This window comes from Lutra lutra, chromosome 13 (assembly GCF_902655055.1).
Source record: "Lutra lutra chromosome 13, mLutLut1.2, whole genome shotgun sequence".
In the NCBI taxonomy this organism is placed as follows: Eukaryota; Metazoa; Chordata; class Mammalia; order Carnivora; family Mustelidae; genus Lutra; species Lutra lutra.
Window position 1 is genome coordinate 83,995,045 of NC_062290.1, and position 18,601 is coordinate 84,013,645.

An 18,601-nucleotide genomic window follows, 5' to 3' on the forward strand; every position below is an offset into this window, starting at 1 on the left:
GTATATTTACTTGTCCACTTTTTGTGTGTATTTTTGTGCACTGCTTCTTAGTAAACTAGAAGCAAGAAATGGTATCTCAAAGCTATAGGGTAGCATTGAATATAGGACAGTGTGCTTGTGTGCTGTTTCCTCAGTGTTGAGAATGGGTGAGGTTTTCTTTACTTTCTCTCTTGAAAAACTGATTTTTAAGTTTGCTTGTTATTTTTGTCATCTTTCTTAAAATTAACCAATATCCAGTGAATCATGAGAGGAAATTAATGCTGAACATTTAGCCTTCTAGCTAGAACTCCTTGTGCTACTGAATTAGAAGTCCTCAGTTGCCATGCACGGTTAACACACTTTCATTCTTTAGCATTGCTCTTTGTTCTTGAGGAAAATGCTATAAGAAAATAGGAATTTCCTCTCACCATTACCCCTTTGGCAGTGTGTTTCGATCTAATTCCTGGTTGGCATTCTGTCCCGGCTACAACCCCTTCTCTAAACTCGATCTACTAAAAGGGGGATTCCAGACAGACGAGGAAACAGCTTTCAAACACTGCACTGCAGGCATATTAAGTTATTCCCCCACTGTGCAGTCGGGAAATCAGGGACCTCTTCTCTGGCGATGAATTCTAATGAGCTGCTAAGGATGCCGTAGGGTGTGTGCGCACAGGCGTTTTCTTTCCCCTCCCCCCCTTCTTCCTTTTCCCAAGCCCCCTCTTCTCCCCGATTCCCCTCCTCCTCCTTTATCCCCTCCCTCTATGTCTCAGTTCTGCAGTAAACGGGGCTGAGGCACATTCCTGCACTGCAAGGCTTTCTGTTAAGGATGTGTTGTGGCTTTTGTTTGGATTGCAGCATGCAGAATTACAGGTAACACTCTGAAATCGAGCTAGACAGATAAATTCTGTTGAAATGTTTTCAGAGAGGCGAAATATTACATTGGAATCAATGAAGGAAATGAATTACCTTAAGTAATTTTATTAGTGGTAGTTCTAGTAAAATATTTTCAGAAATGCTATGCGCAGATTCCTTTTCTTCCCCCAGAAGGCTCAAATGAAAAGAATGGGGTTAGATTGATCCGGCTTGCGATTGATTTTGTTTTATGTTGATCACGAAAGCTTGCTGTTGTTGCTCCTCCTCTGTAGAGTAAAGGACCAGTTATGCGGGGTGCCGCTGAGAGTAGCCATGAATAGTTGTACCGGGTGGGGTAGGATGGAGTGGGAGGGTTGGTACCAGCCTGAGCTAGCCAGGTTCTTTGATTAGGGCATTGGATGCAAAATGTAAAATGCTCTCTCCTTTTCTTCTATCAGCTGTTCAGAGGAGACTCATTACAACTCCTGCTGAAGCTCCTAATCTTCCTCCCTTCTCTTCTGCCCTTACCCCTACCCTCATTGGCCTGAAGACACTGTACCCAGAGTTTGGCTTACTCCCCTGGTGCTATGTGTATGGTAAACCTGGTACTATGGCCACATCTGGGACTGGCCAGACAACTGCTGCTGGTTCTCCCTATTCCAAGAAGGATTTAAAAGGGAATTGTACTGCAGGCAATGCACCAGAGCAGCATCAGGAGCTTGGGGACTAAGACTCCTCTGGCATTATTACAGACACACAGAGCTGACCGCAATGACAGCAGCTGCTCCTTTGAACTGTTGGCAGCAGCCAAGCGGCAGCATGAAGTGAGAGATCACTCCCAAGCTCAAGATGAACTCTACCTTGGATGGTAATCAGAGCAGCCACCCTTTTTGCCTCTTGACGTTTGGCAATTTGGAAACTGTCGATTTTTGCCTTTTGGAAGTGTTGATTATTGTCTTTCTCACTGTATTGATTATTTCTGGCAACATCATTGTGATTTTTGTATTTCACTGCGCACCTTTGTTGAACCATCATACTACGAGTTATTTTATTCAGACTATGGCATATGCTGACCTCTTGGTTGGGGTCAGCTGCCTGGTCCCTTCTTTATCACTCCTCCACTACCCGCTTCCAGTCGAGGAGTCTTTGACTTGCCAAGTATTCGGTTTTATAGTGTCCGTTCTGAAGAGTGTCTCCATGGCCTCTCTGGCCTGTATCAGCATCGATAGATATATTGCTATCACTAAACCTTTAACCTATAATACCCTGGTCACGCCTTGGAGACTACGTCTGTGTATTTTCCTGATTTGGCTGTATTCCACCCTGGTCTTCCTGCCTTCCTTTTTCCACTGGGGCAAACCTGGATATCATGGAGATGTGTTTCAGTGGTGTGCAGAGTCCTGGCATACCGACCCCTACTTCACCCTCTTCATCGTGGTGATGTTGTATGCCCCGGCAGCCCTCATTGTGTGTTTCACCTATTTCAACATCTTCCGTATCTGCCAACAGCACACAAAGGAGATCAGCGAAAGGCAAGCCCGCTTCAGCAGCCAGAGTGGGGAGACTGGGGAGGTGCAGACCTGTCCCGATAAGCGCTATGCCATGGTCCTGTTCCGAATTACTAGTGTATTTTACATCCTCTGGTTGCCATACATCATCTACTTCTTGTTGGAGAGCTCCACAGGCCACAGCAACCGCTACGCCTCCTTCTTGACCACCTGGCTTGCTATTAGTAACAGTTTCTGCAACTGTGTCATTTATAGTCTCTCCAACAGTGTCTTCCAAAGGGGACTAAAACGCCTCTCAGGGGCCATGTGTACTTCTTGCGCAAATCAGACCATAGCTAAGGACCCTTACACAGTTAGGAGCAAAGACCCCCTTAATGGATGCCATATCTGAAGTGGTTCAGACGCTCTGGGTCACTGTGGTGTGTATGTGTGTTTGTGTGTTTCCTTTTTCTCTCTGTATTCCTTTGCAATAGGAAATCTGGGACAAAATAATTAGACTCTAAGCAATAGCAAACAAATGATCATTCAAAAATACCCTCTAAGTTTGCAGAAATTATTTTCTAAAAAGTGTTTTTGCATCAGAAGAATCAGGACGGTGAAGATAAATTGCTCTTGGTTCCAGGTTTTGTAATGTCACAAAAATGACTACATTTTTAAGATTTAAAATAAATAAAGCCATATCTAACACCTCTCTTCAATGGGCATGACTGAACCTGGGTGTGAGAAGCGTCAGCATTTTTAAAAAGTCATTTTCTTGTCGCTTTTCTGGGTTCTTTCCAGCTGTTTGGGCTGCATATGCGATTGAATTCTTTTAATGTGGAATATTAAAAACCAGTGATGAATTAACAGGATTTAAAATTTTTCTTTATATATGCCAAAGTAGAACTACACTGCAAGTTTTAGCACTGTCATTTAGAAAGCCAGATGTTTTATGTTTTTTATGTCTTATTCTCATGAGAGAATTCTCAATACAGTGAAAAATGTGAACACCTGAACACTAATTTTAAAATTTTGCAGTGTACCATAAATGAAGCAAAAGTGCAGTCAAATCATGTAATTTTTATGAAAAATTGAGCTGCTCTCCGTGCCGTGCTTCATGGAGATCTATAGAAACGTGTGCATAGAAAGTGATTGTGTTGTATTTTTGCCCTTGCTTTTGTTTATGTGTGTATTGAAAATATTTGAATTTAGATTTCTCTTTACAGCAAAATGTGTTTCAATAAGCTGAAAAACAAAAGATAGGTTAATTGCTGCCATTTTTCTGTGTAATGGTGAAAACATACAAAAGTAAATCTTTAGTCTTCTCTCTCTCTCTCTTTTTTTTTAATCCAGAGAGTTTTGAAATATCAGAATATCTGGGAGAAAGGTGTCCTAAGCAATTGAGTCAGAAAATATACAGTATATTTAACTAGTACTCTTAGAAAATAGAAGGGGATTGAGATGTTCTCTTTTTGGTTAAATGGAATCAACAAAGTAGCATCTAATTCTTTTTATAAGCAATCTTTTTTAGTTAGTGTTAAGGAATGCACATTTGAATGAGAGAAGGAAAATGAGAAAGGACATCTTTATTGCTATTCTCTTTCTGAGGAAAAAAAAGTCCTTTGGTATAACAGTTCTTTACTTAGTCTTCCTTTTTTTAAGCCAAAGTACTAGCAAAACCTATAGGATGTTATTAACGTTAACTCTGTAGAATTATCGAGAGTGCTGTATATTTGTATGTACTAGTGCTGTTTTGTTCTTCGAGTGATTATCTTTAGAACAAGAAGTTTATTTTTCTAAAAGGAGAGAAGGACTTCCCAGGAGCTCCAGGCATGAGAGTATTTCCTCTGCTTTTTCTACTGGTTTTAATGTTTTGGAAGTCTTCAGGGGACTTACATGATCTCTGCCTTTGGCTAGATGTTATAATCTGAATACAACAATGGTATTCAGTGAGATGGAAGAAACCCAAGGAAAATGGGTTAAAGTGGCATTTTGAATCCAAGAAAGGACACGGATATTTATAAAACAGGGAGATAGGCTTTGGGCTTTTTTTTGTCATATATTAGAAAACCTGCTGCCCCCGTTTAAAGTGAAGGACAGCAGTCTTACGATTTTAGGTTTTAGATACCAGTTTGATTTTAACCTCAAATATGTGTTCTACTTAAACTACTTAATTTCAAGTGAATCAGTGTTACATAAACTTTGAAATTTCAGATTCTGAATTCTTCCCAAAAGCTTGCTTGCTTGTTCTTTATATTTACTATTAGAAAACTTGATTCTAAGCTGTTTCAATATTTAGAACTCATTAAAATTGTAAGTTATTTTAACAATGAATGGCTGTTTAATTGCCATTTGAATTGGAAAACCTTTTCTTTTGGATTCTGAAAAATGGTTCTGTACATTTCTCCTTTATTTATGTGGCACAAATCTAAAAAAACCAAAATTCCCTTTTCATACGTGTTGGAGAATGTAACCTGTTCAGATTTGCAGTTTGCTTGTGAGTTTTTAGTTTAGCAAAATGAGAATCTCAAAGATTATATATATATATATATATATATATATATATATATATATATATATATAAAACTGATGTTAAATCAGTGGATTTTTACTTTTGCAGATGCTGAGCCCTTTTAATTTTTTCCTGCAATGGAGTTCCATCTTGTGAGAAAAGAGAAAACCCTTTGGTACAGATCTTATGGAAATTTTATGGAAAAGAGAAAATATCTATTTGATTTTCTGGAAGTGGCTAATCAAGCTGATTTTTTTTTTAAGATTTTATTTATTTATTTGACAGACAGAGATCACAAGTAGGCAGAGAGAGAGGAAGTGAAGCAGGCTCCCCGGTGAGCAGAGAGCCTGATGTAGGCCTCGATCCCAGCCGAAGGCAGAGGCTTTAACCCACTGAGCCACCCGGCACCCCTCAAGCTGATTTTTTAATGACTCAGAAGACAACTCTTTTAATAAGAGCTTTTGTTAACGGATTTTTACATTTCTTTTGTCCTAGTACCAAATTTAGATGTTATTAGAAATATTTTTTCACATTAAAATCTGTCACTGTCTTTGCCTAAAACCAAAGTAGAAACTAAGTATGTGTAGTAATTTAAAGAAAAATTCCCCCATTCCCCCAGCTGATACTTGCTTAATATCAGATGTTTTTCCTGTTTATCTTATAGTCTTCATTGGACTATATAAAGTCTGCCTTTTCTTTTAGTTATTAGTTCTTTTCTCACCTTCAGTGTTTTTTACTGTTTTTTAATTTCGTTTTGTTTTTTAATTTTTATTTTCTTATGTGTGTACATGTTGGGGGATGAGCCTGGATGTAATCACTAAGTCTTTTTTTGTGTGTGATACATTTGAACAGTTTGTATTTAAATAACCTTTTCATCCTGGCAAATTTATTGCAGCATTTGATGACGTTTGGTTTAAATACCAATCTGGCTAGTTCAGAATGAAAAGAAAAGTATATTTTTAGATTCAATTACCTTGGGCCTTGGCAAGACAGTGCATTTAACTATATATGGTATATGACTGATAGCAGAGGAAGCATAAGCTTTTGGTGATTGTGTTGAAATTGTTTCATAGTAAATGTTCAGATAAGACAATAACTAATGGTTATGTTTGTAAATTAGTTGTACATGATTTCAGAGGAGATGTGTTTTGTTTTTCTCTTAGAACAGAAAAGCAGTTACAAAAAGACAGGTGGTCTACTTTAATTAAAGAACTGTCTTACACCAGAAAGGATATTTAAATTGTTCATGGATCTGCACACTCCCACATTCCATTTTGGAAAGGGTTTTCTTTAAGCGTTATTGCTTGATGGATTTCTTTTTGAGCCTTTTTAAGGGCTTTTCCTTTTTACTTGAATAATGGTCTTAGTATTTTTAAAGATTGGGAAAACTTGAATTTTTGTACTATAAATGCATTGTCCACTCTTTGAACTTGAAATTGAAGTAACAGGGTTACAAGTTCCCAGACAGCAGAGTGGTTTCTGGGAGTGTTTCCTCACCCTTTCAAGTTTGATTGAAAATCTGTGCAGTGGCTTTGTGGGAAATGTTTTAATTTCTCTGTGTTTTTGTACCATAGAAGACTTGTGAAATAAATTATTGGCAAACCAGAATTTATTGTTATATGAGCAGATTATGGGAAGATTAAGGATGGGAGAATTGTGGCATTTTTGATTTTTTAAAGTCTTCACAAACTGTTCTCTGTGTTGTTTTTGTATAATTTTTCCATTTCAGGTTGAAGGAAACCTAATTATTTTATATTAAATGTATACATTATTAGTACATTCTGCAGATCTTGGCATTATCCTAGTCATTTCTTATAGTTGCAACTGAGTCATTAGGCTTTTCTTCAAAATTTGGGTGAAGAGTGTATCATGATATGATTAAAAGGAACTTTGAACTGAAAATAAAATATCTAGGTTTTTGTTTCAAATTAACTAGTTTTGTAAGGGCAAGTCACTTCTCTGAGCACTTAATTTCTTCTTTTTTTTTAAGATTTTATTAATTTATTTGACAGAGATGGACCCAGCGAGAGAGAGAACACAAGCATGGGGAGTGGGAGAGGGGAAAGCAGGCTACCAGCTGAACAGGGAGTCCAATGCTGGGCTCAATCCCAGGACCCTGGGATCATGACCTGAGCCAAAGGCAGATGTTTAACGACTGAGCCACCCAAGCACCCAGCACTTAATTTCTTCAATAAAAGGAGATAATCTCCTCATCCCTCATAGGGTTACTTTGACAATTGAATTAGATATGGATTTAATTTTGTAATATGTGAAGTGCTTTGCAATAAAAACACAAGTACTATTATTTGTATTTACCATGGTTTCACATCTGAAGAAGTCCACATAAGGATATAGTTCCCCCCCCACCCCCCCACATTAAGGTCTTAGAAGCTCGGTGTGGGTTAGCAATCCCAAATTTGGGAAGAGAGGCATGATAAACCCTCACCTTTCGAAAACAACAGTAGCATTAAATTCAGTATAAAACTATTTTCATTTACTTCCTTTACTTGTCTGTAAAGTCTCTAAAGGCAGGAACTGTAGTATCACTTCAGCTCTTTTTCCCCAAAATCTAACATGGGACCTGGCTCAGAGCAAGTTCTGGTCAACTCTACAGAATTAATGAATGATTCTTTCTTATTATTACTTCTAATCACTGATATTACTTCTAGTCATTATAGAGCAGTGGTGTTCAAAAGGTGGGCCAGAGCCTATAAGCAAGCAGTCTTCTCTTTGCTCAAGGCTATTCTTTTTTTTTTTTTTTTTTTTAAAGATTTTATTTATTTATTTGACAGAGAGAAATCACAAGTAGGCAGAGAGGCAGGCAGAGAGAGAGGAGGAAGCAGGCTCCCTGCTGAGCAGAGAGCCCGATGTGGGGCTCGAACCCAGGACCTGGGATCATGACCTGAGCCGAAGGCAGCGGCTTAACCCACTGAGCCACCCAGGCGCCCCCCTGCTCAAGGCTATTCTTAATTCTAAATGATAAAAGATATCTTTTTAGGACCAAAAGACCAGTGTGGGAATGTGTGTTCTCTGTATGCCAGGTAACTACTCCTGGAAACCCTGTAGCCTGGGCCAAGGGAACTTATGGTGGTGCTGTCAAACTGCCAGTTTCTCCTGGCCTGGATAAGGAATATGTACTTGGATCACGTCACCTTCTTGGCTCTGATTCCAGATAAGGTATGCCATAAAAATCAGTCACAAGGAAAGAGGAGGTAGAGCCTAGCTTGGTGACTAATTCTGTGGTTTTTCTTTGTCTTTCAGTCTTTACCAGTTTTCTAGTTTTGTCTTCCTTTCTTTTCTTAACATGCTATCAATCATGTGTTCAGAGGGATATGCTTTAGATGAAATGGCTTGGAAGGTGTGGAAAATTCTTTTATGAAACAACAGTGGCTTTAGGGAAAGCTTAAATAGTTAAGAAGCCCTTATGCAGCAATCTGTGCTATATGCCAGTCATTGCAATTAATTGGCAGTTATAAAGAATCAACGTGATTCCTTTCTTGTAAAAAAAAAAGTCTGTGTATTAAATAATCAGTTTTTTTTTCCTTCTGTGCTCCCAAAATGCTCTCAGTCAGCTTTAAATCTTCTAACCAGAAGATAAGAGGAGTCTAGTCTGGGGACTGATACTTGAGGGCTCCCAAACCAGTCGTGTTACCTGCCCAAGTCACTTTAAGTTGATGCCTGTCAGTCAGCAAATCCCACCTATCCATACAGAACTTCCAATTAGTGTATTTACTCCTCTTTTACAGTTAGCCAAAGATCACTGGTCTTTTGAGAAAGGCATCTTACATAATACACAGGCCCAAACAAACAAAACAAACAAAAATCGGAGGAAATAGAAACAATGCAAGTCACAAAACTTTTAAAAGTAAATCCAGTATGTTTTCCAAAATATATTTTCAGAGAAGCTTTTGCATCTGTGAAAAGAGAGTAAGTTGCCATTTTTTAAAAAATGAACAGGAAGAGAATAAGAAAGAGCTCTTGAGATTTAAAGTATAATCAGGCATTTTTTATTTTATTTTTTATTTATTTTTTAAGATTTTATTTATTTATTTGACAGAGATCACAAGTAGGCAGAGAGGCAGACAAAGAGAGGAGGGGAAGCAGGCTCCCTGCTGAGCGGAGAGCCCCATGTGGGGCTGTATCCCAGGACCCTGAGATCATGACCAGATCTGAAGACAGAAGCTTAACCCACTGAGCCACCCAGGCGCCCCTAATGAGGTATTTTTTAAATCAGAAAAGTTGGAAGGTAAAATTGAAGTAGGATAATGAAACAAAAGATGGTAATACAGTTAAAAACAAGACAGAGACGCAATAGAGGAGGCCCAATATCTGGCTAACATGATTTTCAGAAACAGAATGTGGGGGGAGGAAATGAGGAAATTTTCAGAGAAATATCAGAAGAAAAATTTTTAGAACTGAAAGATATGAGTTTCCATAATGAAAAGGACGAGGTTGGTGTATGAAAAAGACTCTATGATGGCGAATCATAAAATCTCAGAACACTGGGGATAAAGGAAAATCTCAATAGCTTCTTGGTCTGGAGTAAGGATGGAAGAGTGGGAACATGCTAAGTACAGAGATCTAAATAGCACTGAACTTTGTGCCACATTGAAGCAAGGAGATAACTGGGAATAACTTCTAATTTTTGACAAGTATTTTGTTTTTGTTTTTTTTTAAACCTAGAATTTTATACCCAAACTTACTTTCAAGTGTGAGAGTAAAAACCCATTTTGAGATATGCAGGGTCTCAAAAATATTTACCTGCCTTACATCTTTTCTCAGTGAGTTACCAAAAGATATGCTTCCCCAGAACAGTGGTTGAAATTTAAAAAGTGGAAGACAGACAAACCAGGAAGCAGGGGCTCCCAACACAGGACCGAGGGGAAGAGAATTGCCATGGTGATGGAGAAGGAAAGCCATGGGATATCAGCTGTGCAGCAAACCTAGATGGCAACTCATCCAAGTTGGAGTAGAAGGAAGGAAGACTCTAGGAAGTATGTCTTTAGAAAAAAATAACTGAGAGGAATTTGCAGTTCTTTTTATTTAATTATTTATTTACTTTTTAATTTTAAAATTTATTTATTGAGAGAGACAGGTGTGTGTGAAGAAGGGGAGAGAGGAGAGAGAGAATCCTAAACAGGCTCCATGCCCAGTGCAGAACCCAAAGAGGGGCTTGATCTCACAACCCTGAGATCATGAGCAAGGTTGAAAACAAGAGTCAGACGCTTAGCCGACTGAACTGCCCAGATGCCCCAGGATTTCATTTACAATTCTGTCACATTTGTTGGGGAAGAATTGGTGATTGATATACATAGAATATTGAGAAGAAAAATGGAGCAATTAGTAACTGTGCAGACAAAATGGAAATGGAGCAATTAGTAACTGTGCAGACAAAATGGAAAATTAGCAAAGGAAGTCTAGTTATGATATATTCTGTGATTTAGCTATGAACAATATTGATTTAACTAAAAATTGTAGCAAAATTACATTGAGAGTCAAGGAAGAGAAGTGCGTGTGGCAGGTGGGTGAGTTTGGGGACTATGACAGGTACGGTATCATCTTCCATACTAGAAAGTATGGAAGATATGTATGAACACACACACACACACACAGAAAATAGCAATTTAAGTATATTATTTATATATATATTATTATATTTAGATATATATTATTATATTTAGAAATAGGAAGAGAGAAATCAGCCAAGAAAAAAGAAAAAGGAAAGGAAGAAATGGTTGCTTCTGGGGAGCAGGGAGCAAGATGGGAGGAGTGAGGGGTCTAGGGTCTGCTATTTTTCTTTGTAAGCTTTGTGCTGTGACCTTTCCAGATAAGTAGGTATATTATTTTTTATAAGAAGCCTAAACCACATTTAGGAAAAGGCAAATAAATTTCAGCAGAAGTAGAGGGAAACCAGAAAGCATGGGTTTAGAACATACTAAAGTAGAAAATGAGAACCTTATAGCACTCTGTTGTCTCTGGTCCTATATAGAGCAACTTCCTATTCTTATCCTCCTAGGAAGACAGGCAAAGGGGATATATTATCCCTCTTTTACAATTGTGGAAGCCTGTTTTGGGGTCTGTAAGACCTTTTTGATTCCAATCTACTACATCATGATGATGCATAGGTATCTGTTTGGGTCTTTTTACACATTTTTTAATTTTGGTTTTTACCAAGGGAAGATAACAGACTTGAAAGCATCTTCTTTGACATCCTGGGAAGGAAATCATGAAAACAAACGTGTGTGTGTGTGTGTGTGTGTGTGTTTGATGAGTATATGTATACTGGTATGCAGGTGTCTATAGTACAAGACAGTATCAGATGGCAAGTGGGAATATGAGATGATGAGTGGAACGTGAAGTACTATGCAGTATTCATAGGTAAGGAGATGTGTGTTAGATGACTTTCCTTAGAAGGCAGTATATGAGATGGCAAGGTTCTGGGAAAAGTAAGATCTCTGTAGTGTTATCTCAGCCCACCCCTTGTATAAGATTGCTGAAAGTATTCAGCTGGGCAGAGTTTGAGGAACCCAAAAGATCTATAGACAATAGACTAATAAAGTAACCAACAATTATCAAAGCAACATATGACACGAGAGTGCCCTTTGCAGAGTAAAAAGTACATCTTTATGTTACATTACCATGATAAAAATCACTTAATGAAAGATTTATTGGTTTGTTATAAAACGATTGTATTGGCTGTGAACAACATACAAAAGTAAGTCTTTTCAAAGTCAAACTCTAAATTCTGTGTCTATCAGCTTTTAATAAATACCTATTGAATTAGTAAATTAATATTTGGGGGAGAAAGCAGAAGTTACAGCATTAAACAGCATGATTTCTTTATGAATTTTCTTCCAGAAAGACTGGGGAAATCCCCATTGCCAAAACCAGTTATTTATAGCTAGACCAGAAATAAAAAAATTAAAAAGGCCATTTGTGGGTCTCTGTCTTCATTGGCCCTTGGGGAGCAGAATCTGACTCAAAAGTCTTTTTCATTTTTAAAAGTTCTTTTTCTTCATGACATGATATTTGTAGTAATTGAAACCCTTCCTACTTAGACTATGTTACCATCATGAATTGTTAACATCCTTGTACCGAGGATGTGTATTGTATCCTATGGAGCACTGGAAATGAAGTTAAAACAGAATTTAGGTACTCATTCTGGCTATTTATTAGGTAATCTTAATCTGTCTGAACTTCAGAAGTATACTCATGTTTGAGTTATGATGATGCCAACACTAAAGGGGTTGGTTTAAGATTAGATGCATGTTACATTATAATGTAAAGCTCTTTATGTTTATATTCTTGGATCACTTTTCTCCTAAGATAAAGAGGAAAGTAATGAAAAGAGCATGGATTTTGGAATCTCTAGCCCTTGGTTCTCTATTCTGTAAAATGGGCTTACTCTCCTTTTTGTTAGAATTATTGTGAAATTCAGACACTATACATTTTAAGTATGTAGAATTGTGCATAGAAATTCAGTAAGAGATTGTTGCTATTATTTCTTTGTCACACAGAGGTCAGAATCTCCCAGTAACCTCCAGGGCTTGCTGTAAACTGGAATGTACTCAGAGGAAAGCCCTGGGTGAATGTGGAGTGACCCACCCTTTTTGCAGGAATCATAAACCCCTCAAGTACTGCCATAATGATTTGCTCCATCAGTACCTTGGTGTTTTATGTATTTTGTCCTGCTTTTATAGTATGTTGTGCTGGAGGATTACTTCTGTGCAATTCTTAGACATTAAGGTATGCACATTTAGATGTACTTCATTAAGGAACAAGTCATTGAGGCTTAGAGTAAAAGCTTTATTTAGTAGGTTAGAGGTAAAAAGGAAATTTGGGACTGCAGTGGTGAAGAGGTATCCCTTTCATTGAAATTCAAAAATGAGGGGCGCCTGGGTGGCTCAGTGGGTTGGGCCGCTGCCTTCGGCTCAGGTCATGATCTCAGGGTCCTAGGATCGAGTCCCGCATCGGGCTCTCTGCTCAGCAAGAAGCCTGCTTCTCTCTCTCTCTCTCTCTGCCTGCCTCTCCGTCTACTTGTGATCTCTCTCTCTGTCAAATAAATAAATAAAAAATCTTTAAAAAAAAAAAAAAGAAATTCAAAAATGAGTTGTACTAGGAAAAAATGAAATCATGGCAAGGGGTATTTTAAGCTTTTCAAAGAGCTCTGAATGAAGAGGGGTCATTTATGTACTTAAGAAATAGGCCATGTGGGGCGCCTGGATGGCTCAGTGGGTTAAGCCTCTGCCTTTGGCTCAGGTCATGATCTCAGGGTCCTGGAATTGAGCCCCACATCAGGCTTTCTGCTAAGCAGGGAGCCTGCTTCCCCCTCTCTTCTCTGCCTGCCTCTCTGCCTACTAGCAAGCTCTCTGTCAAATAAATAATAAAATCTTAAAAAAAAAAAAAAAGAAGAAATAGACCATGTAATATGTAGTGATGAAAAGTATGTGCTTGAGAGGCAGACTTGAGTTTGAATTCTAGCTCTGCCAGTTAATAACTGTGAACCTACGGCAAGGTATGAAATCCCTTTGTCTCTGTTGCCTTAATTAAAAGCACTATTTCATGCAAGTATTAGAATTAAATGAGCTAATGCATGTGAAACTCTTGGCCCATAGTAAGCATTCAGTACATGTTAACAGGTGCTGCTGTCTTCCTTGTGTGAATATGGCCGCATGGATAAACCAGAGGTTTCAAGTTGAGGTATGATGCAGAGTAAGGTCAGAAAGATAAATTGGGGGGGCCGCCTGTGTGGCTTAGTCAGTTGAGTGTCTGCCTTTGGCTCAGGATCTCGGGATCCTGGGATCGAGCCCCACCTCAGGATCTCTGCTCAGCGGAGAGTCCACTCCCTCTCCCTCTACTGCGCCCCCTAACTTCTGCATGCGCTCACTTGCTCTCTCTCTCTCTCAAATAAATAAATAAAATCTTTTTTAAAAAGAAGGAAAGATAGATAAATAAATTGGGATGACCTAGTCTGGAATAAATGGCTAGGGATTTGATTTTAATTAGGAAGTGGAGATGGACTTAAGATTTTTGAAGGGGTAAATTACATAATATAGAATCCTAAAGTCACAGGGCTAGAAGACCCCTTAGAGGTCGCAATCTAGACCCTTCCTTTCACAGATGGGGAAAGGGAGACCCAGAGTGGTGACTTAATTAGTTGTGGAGCTGGGACTCAAATCCTGCCCGGTCTTACACCTCCCTTAGGCTCAGTCATACCACCAAAGTAAGCCCAAAGGATTGTTCAACATTTGTCAAGTGCTTAGAAAATGGGAGTTGCTAGCAGGTTTGGGGAAAAAAGGAAAACAAGTACTCAGATTTTGGTATGTTATTAAATATTTTCCATTGGCACTTACAACCAAACCAATTAAAATCTTAGTTAGAAAGTTCTGTTGATGACTGGCAGCCACCTCAGAAATGTTTGTTAGGGCAAGTGAAAATACATGACATGGGTGGTTCTAGAAAGCTTGCATGGCTATTTATAGTACTTGTACTGCTGTTGAGATTAGAGGGTGAAGTTTTTGCTTAAATAAAATTGAAGATCACTGCTTGTCCAGTATCTTTTAAAAGTGCTGTTTCCCAAGAACTTTAACTAGAAAAACATTTTAAAAAACTTAATTTCAGGAGGGCTCTTACTACCTATGTAGAAAGGCATTACTACAAAAGTGCTGATAGACTTTGGTTAGTATTATACCTTTGTGCGGGTAAGTTTTGAGTTTTTAGGTTGATAAAAAAAGATCTATATAGTTACAGCTTTATACATTAATGATGAAATAAGATCGCTTTTAAATATTTAAATATTTATTTCTCGGTAATTGTTTAAGATTAATTTTTTAGGGAAATATTAAAATCTCAAACATTTTTCTTGTGTATTGGGGCTCAAGGAAACATTATTTTTGCCTGAAAGCTATATAAAAATATATAACTAAAATAGATATCAAAACCCAGAACATATAGTGTGTGAGTAAGTATATGAATGCAGACCTCTTATAGAATTCTGAGTGCAGTTCAGCAGTTCACAGATGAAGGTGTCTGTGATTAATATCATTCAAACACAGATTCTCAGTTGTGTTAACTGTTATAAGAGCTGGGAACTCTGTAGAATTGTAAAGTCATATTAATATATCTAGCTATTCTGTAGTTGCTGTATATTTTTGCTACTTAATTCTTAGTTTAAGAGTTATTTTCAGAAGAAACTAACTTTAAAACTGAGTATTTGTTAAGGATTATGAAATACAAATATTTTCTTAGAAATCATAATTTGATTATTTGGTTATATAAAAATACAGCTTGAGAAATATATCTTGATAATGTGTGTGGTATATCATGAATGGGTGATTTTAAGAAGATTTGGTTCTGGACACAGAATGCTTTATAAAACCTTTAAGCAAATAGTGTAAGTCAAACAGTAGAGTCTTTATTAAGCTGTGCAAAGAAGGCATTTGATACATGGTCTTACTCAGTAATATAATTGAAGTAAGTATTTGGAAATTATCACAGTTATCAGAAACAAGTGTTTGGAATATGCCTTTGTATTTCATAGTTTTGTGACTTCAAATTTAGCTGACTCATAGATTACCTCCCCTCTCAGCTTTTAATCAAAATGACACTTTTTGTGTTCACTTTTGTCAGGCAACAGTTCATGAGTATTTCCTGCTTCTTGGGCCTCTCCATGATGGATTACTATGAAGAAGAAGCAACGATAACAAAGCAGGAAAAGGTTGACAGTGCAGTTAGCATTTATGCCTTATCTATACATGATTTGGGACCGTTTTGCCAAACATTGAATAATTTTCCTGTGGGAAACTTGAGCCCTAAAAGGAAATGAACATAGCTAAAAGACTGCATATCACAGGGGACTTAAGTTTATTTTTAGAATGGCACTATAATGCCATATTTGGATTGAAACAATGCGATAGCAGTACATTATTTTATTAAAAAACTATCTTTTCTGAAGAAGTCATCCGATTTTCTGTCATACTGTATGCGATAGAATTAACCTAAGAAGTATAGAATTGTTCAGCTGACAAGGGCTAAAGTATGTATTAAAGTTAGAGGCACTTGCTTGTCTGGCAGACATTACTGGAGCCTGCTGAGTCTGCTCTGTATAACATTCTCTGGCAGTTCATTGCCGTAGTACATGGTTGTCTTTTTGTTGTGTATGTTTAGAGTAAGTTTTCTTTATTGGAAGGGAAAAAGAGAATGAAGGAAGATTAGTAGCATTGGACGTTGATATAGTTATCTAATTGTCTTGAGATGGAAGGGCAGTTTTCTAAATGAGACAAAAATAGAGAAACCCAAATGGGTTTTGTTTCTGAGAAATGATTTAAAAAAAAAAAAAGGATGATTAGCAGAGGTATTTCATACTGTGCTCTACAGTGTTCTAGTTAACATTATTCATAGGGGGAAAAAACCAAAAACACTTACTGCGTCATTTATATTATATGTCAACATTTTTCCTGCTGCCTGATTTACCTTCTTTGTAATTTCATTTGGGTGAGATAAATTATGATGTTGGTAATATACAGTGGATTTCTGAATTAGGTACTAAAATTGCAGATCCCCCACAGGGCGCTAAGTCCCAAACAGGAAAACCTGACAAATACACATTTTGTCCCTTGGCTCTCTCCCAAAGTTGGAAATATGCCAAAATCATAAATCTCAAGTCTGATGGGAAAGAGCCACCACTGATGTACAAGGTCTTATGGTTAAGATACATGTTGGAATCCAAATAGCATTTAGGGAAAATGCCTTTTCTTTGAATAACTTCTAGAAGGGCCACATGTTGAGATTTTCTTCACTTTGTTTTTATGTTTAAGAGCATTATATATATTTCTCTGTCTGCATGTTGTTCTCTGTCTGCATGAAGGGCCTTAGTTACTTCTGTTTAAGCCCACCGAACAACCCTTATCCAAGAAAGCACTTCCATATGAGTAAAAAGAAAAAGCATATTTTTAAAGTCTGTCATGTCAGTTTTAGTTATAAGAGCTAGAAGACAAAAGCCTTTTTTTCATATGTTAGGAACTAGAAAGGTCACTCACTACTGATAAGGGACTTTGCTCACTTTTACAGTATGTTTGTCTAGGTTAAGAATGTGAGCTAAAAAGCCAGAAGAATTGGGTTCCAGGCCCAGCTTCTCCCCTTTCTAGCCAGATGATTTAACTTCTTCCCCTGTTGTCAGAAGGTTAAGATGGGTCGATCTGTCTGTACGTAAGGCAGTTAAAACCATGGCAGCAGATCCATCTTAGCTCTTGTTATTGTTGGTTAATTATTTTTAAGTCTCTAAAAGCAAATTTGTCAGCAAAAAATGAGTGGCCCTGAACCTTAGGTGTCTCATATATCCCTTTGAGAATTCATTTATTCAACAAATACCTGATGAACGTCTACCATTTGTCAGACTCTTCTAGGAGCTGTAGATGGCACATGAAAAAAACAAGTCTCTGCGCTTATGAACTTCCACATTCTAGTGAGTCTTAAAATTCCTAAACATTCCTCTTAGAAAAATACATGCAAAGCATTGCATGCAGTGTCAGAGAATTTATGGTAACCTGTAAGTCTGTTTATTAAGTCTCCAAACACATCTCAGGAATCTTCAAAATTTCAGAAATCTCTAGGAATATCACAGATACCTTCTTTTTATTTTGTCAGAATTCCTGTGTGAGGCATTCTTTAAGAGGGTTATAGTATTTGATTTTTAAAGACAAAGCTATTGTTCAAGAGACAGAATAATTGTTACTGTTTTCCTTAATCACCTTTTTTGGTTACATCCAGTTAGAAATGCTTAGATTTAACATGATCAATTGAAATAAAATTTCCAGATTTTTCAGATTTGTGTAGGACCATCTTGGTCTCGTCCACACATAAGAACATCTATTTTCACTGGCGTAGAAGTCTTATTCTTTATTTTTTTACTTAAGCAAGTCTGCTGTTTCCAAAACATATATAATTAAATAACATATGATGAGAGTTACGTAATTAAGAGAGAATGATTATACCTCAAGGATGTTTTCAGTCCTCATTTATTCCCTTATAAACATGTAGCACCCCTTCAATTTCTTTTTTCTTCTTTTGAGTTTTTATCCTAGGGGATTTTAAAAATTAAGTCTTTAAAATTCATTTCTTACAAGCTATAGCTGACTTTAAGAGCAAGATATAATCAAATTTTTTTATTTCTGTAAAAACGTGTAAAGATAGAATACGGTATAGTAGATTTGAGTGGGGTTTTGGTGGTTTCTGTTTTATTTTGTTTTCTTAAGTGTTACATGATGGCTTTTAACAAATCATTTATTAACATTACACACTAGTCCCAAGATCTTTCTAACTTTTTCTTTAGGCAACAAGCTACTCTGGAAATAATAATCTTCCCTGTGTTGGTTATTTCTCATGGCAGCCTTCCACTGTATTTTCTTTGTTTGGGTACTTTCCTTTTCTTCCTGCCATTCTTAGCTTTCTATTTTTCAACTTGAGTTTACAAAGGGTGTGTATTCAAAGAGTTTCCGCCAGTTCCCAGTACCTTGTTAATCCTGAGAAGTTACCCAGTGGGCCAATTCTCACAGTAAGATATAAAAATAGTTATCCAGAAAAATTACAGAATGTGGTACCACTGTGATTTGAACTAATGGATGACTTTCAAAACTTAGATGGAGAGAAGAAAACAGCATATAAGTATTATTATTTCCTTAGGGCTTTCTCTGCAGACTTATTTTTAGAAGAACCTTAAAAATTAAATAACAAAGCTTCACCATTGCTTTATATCATATACACTAAAAGGGCG

General features: G+C 37.3%; 2 protein-coding genes across 8 annotated transcripts in view; both read left to right on the forward strand.

Annotated features, from left to right (window-relative positions):
* Positions 1-18,601, forward strand: part of RABGAP1 (RAB GTPase activating protein 1) — a 155,494-nt gene that overhangs the window by 87,318 nt on the left and 49,575 nt on the right. Inside the window, exons 1-2 of one of the 7 annotated variants that reach the window (XM_047699517.1) lie at positions 3,265-3,312; positions 17,009-17,011. The exons of the other annotated variants lie outside the window; for them this stretch is intronic. Coding sequence (XP_047555473.1) covers positions 3,271-3,312; positions 17,009-17,011 — 45 coding nt within the window. The 5' untranslated portion in view covers positions 3,265-3,270. Of the gene's footprint in view, positions 1-3,264; positions 3,313-17,008; positions 17,012-18,601 lie in introns of those variants that run through there. 7 annotated transcript variants of the gene reach the window in all.
* Positions 642-3,154, forward strand: GPR21 (G protein-coupled receptor 21). Its single transcript, XM_047699529.1, has 2 exons — positions 642-849; positions 1,290-3,154. Exon 2 carries the CDS (start codon positions 1,681-1,683, stop codon positions 2,728-2,730), a length of 1,050 nt encoding a protein of 349 aa, XP_047555485.1. The 5' UTR covers positions 642-849; positions 1,290-1,680; the 3' UTR covers positions 2,731-3,154.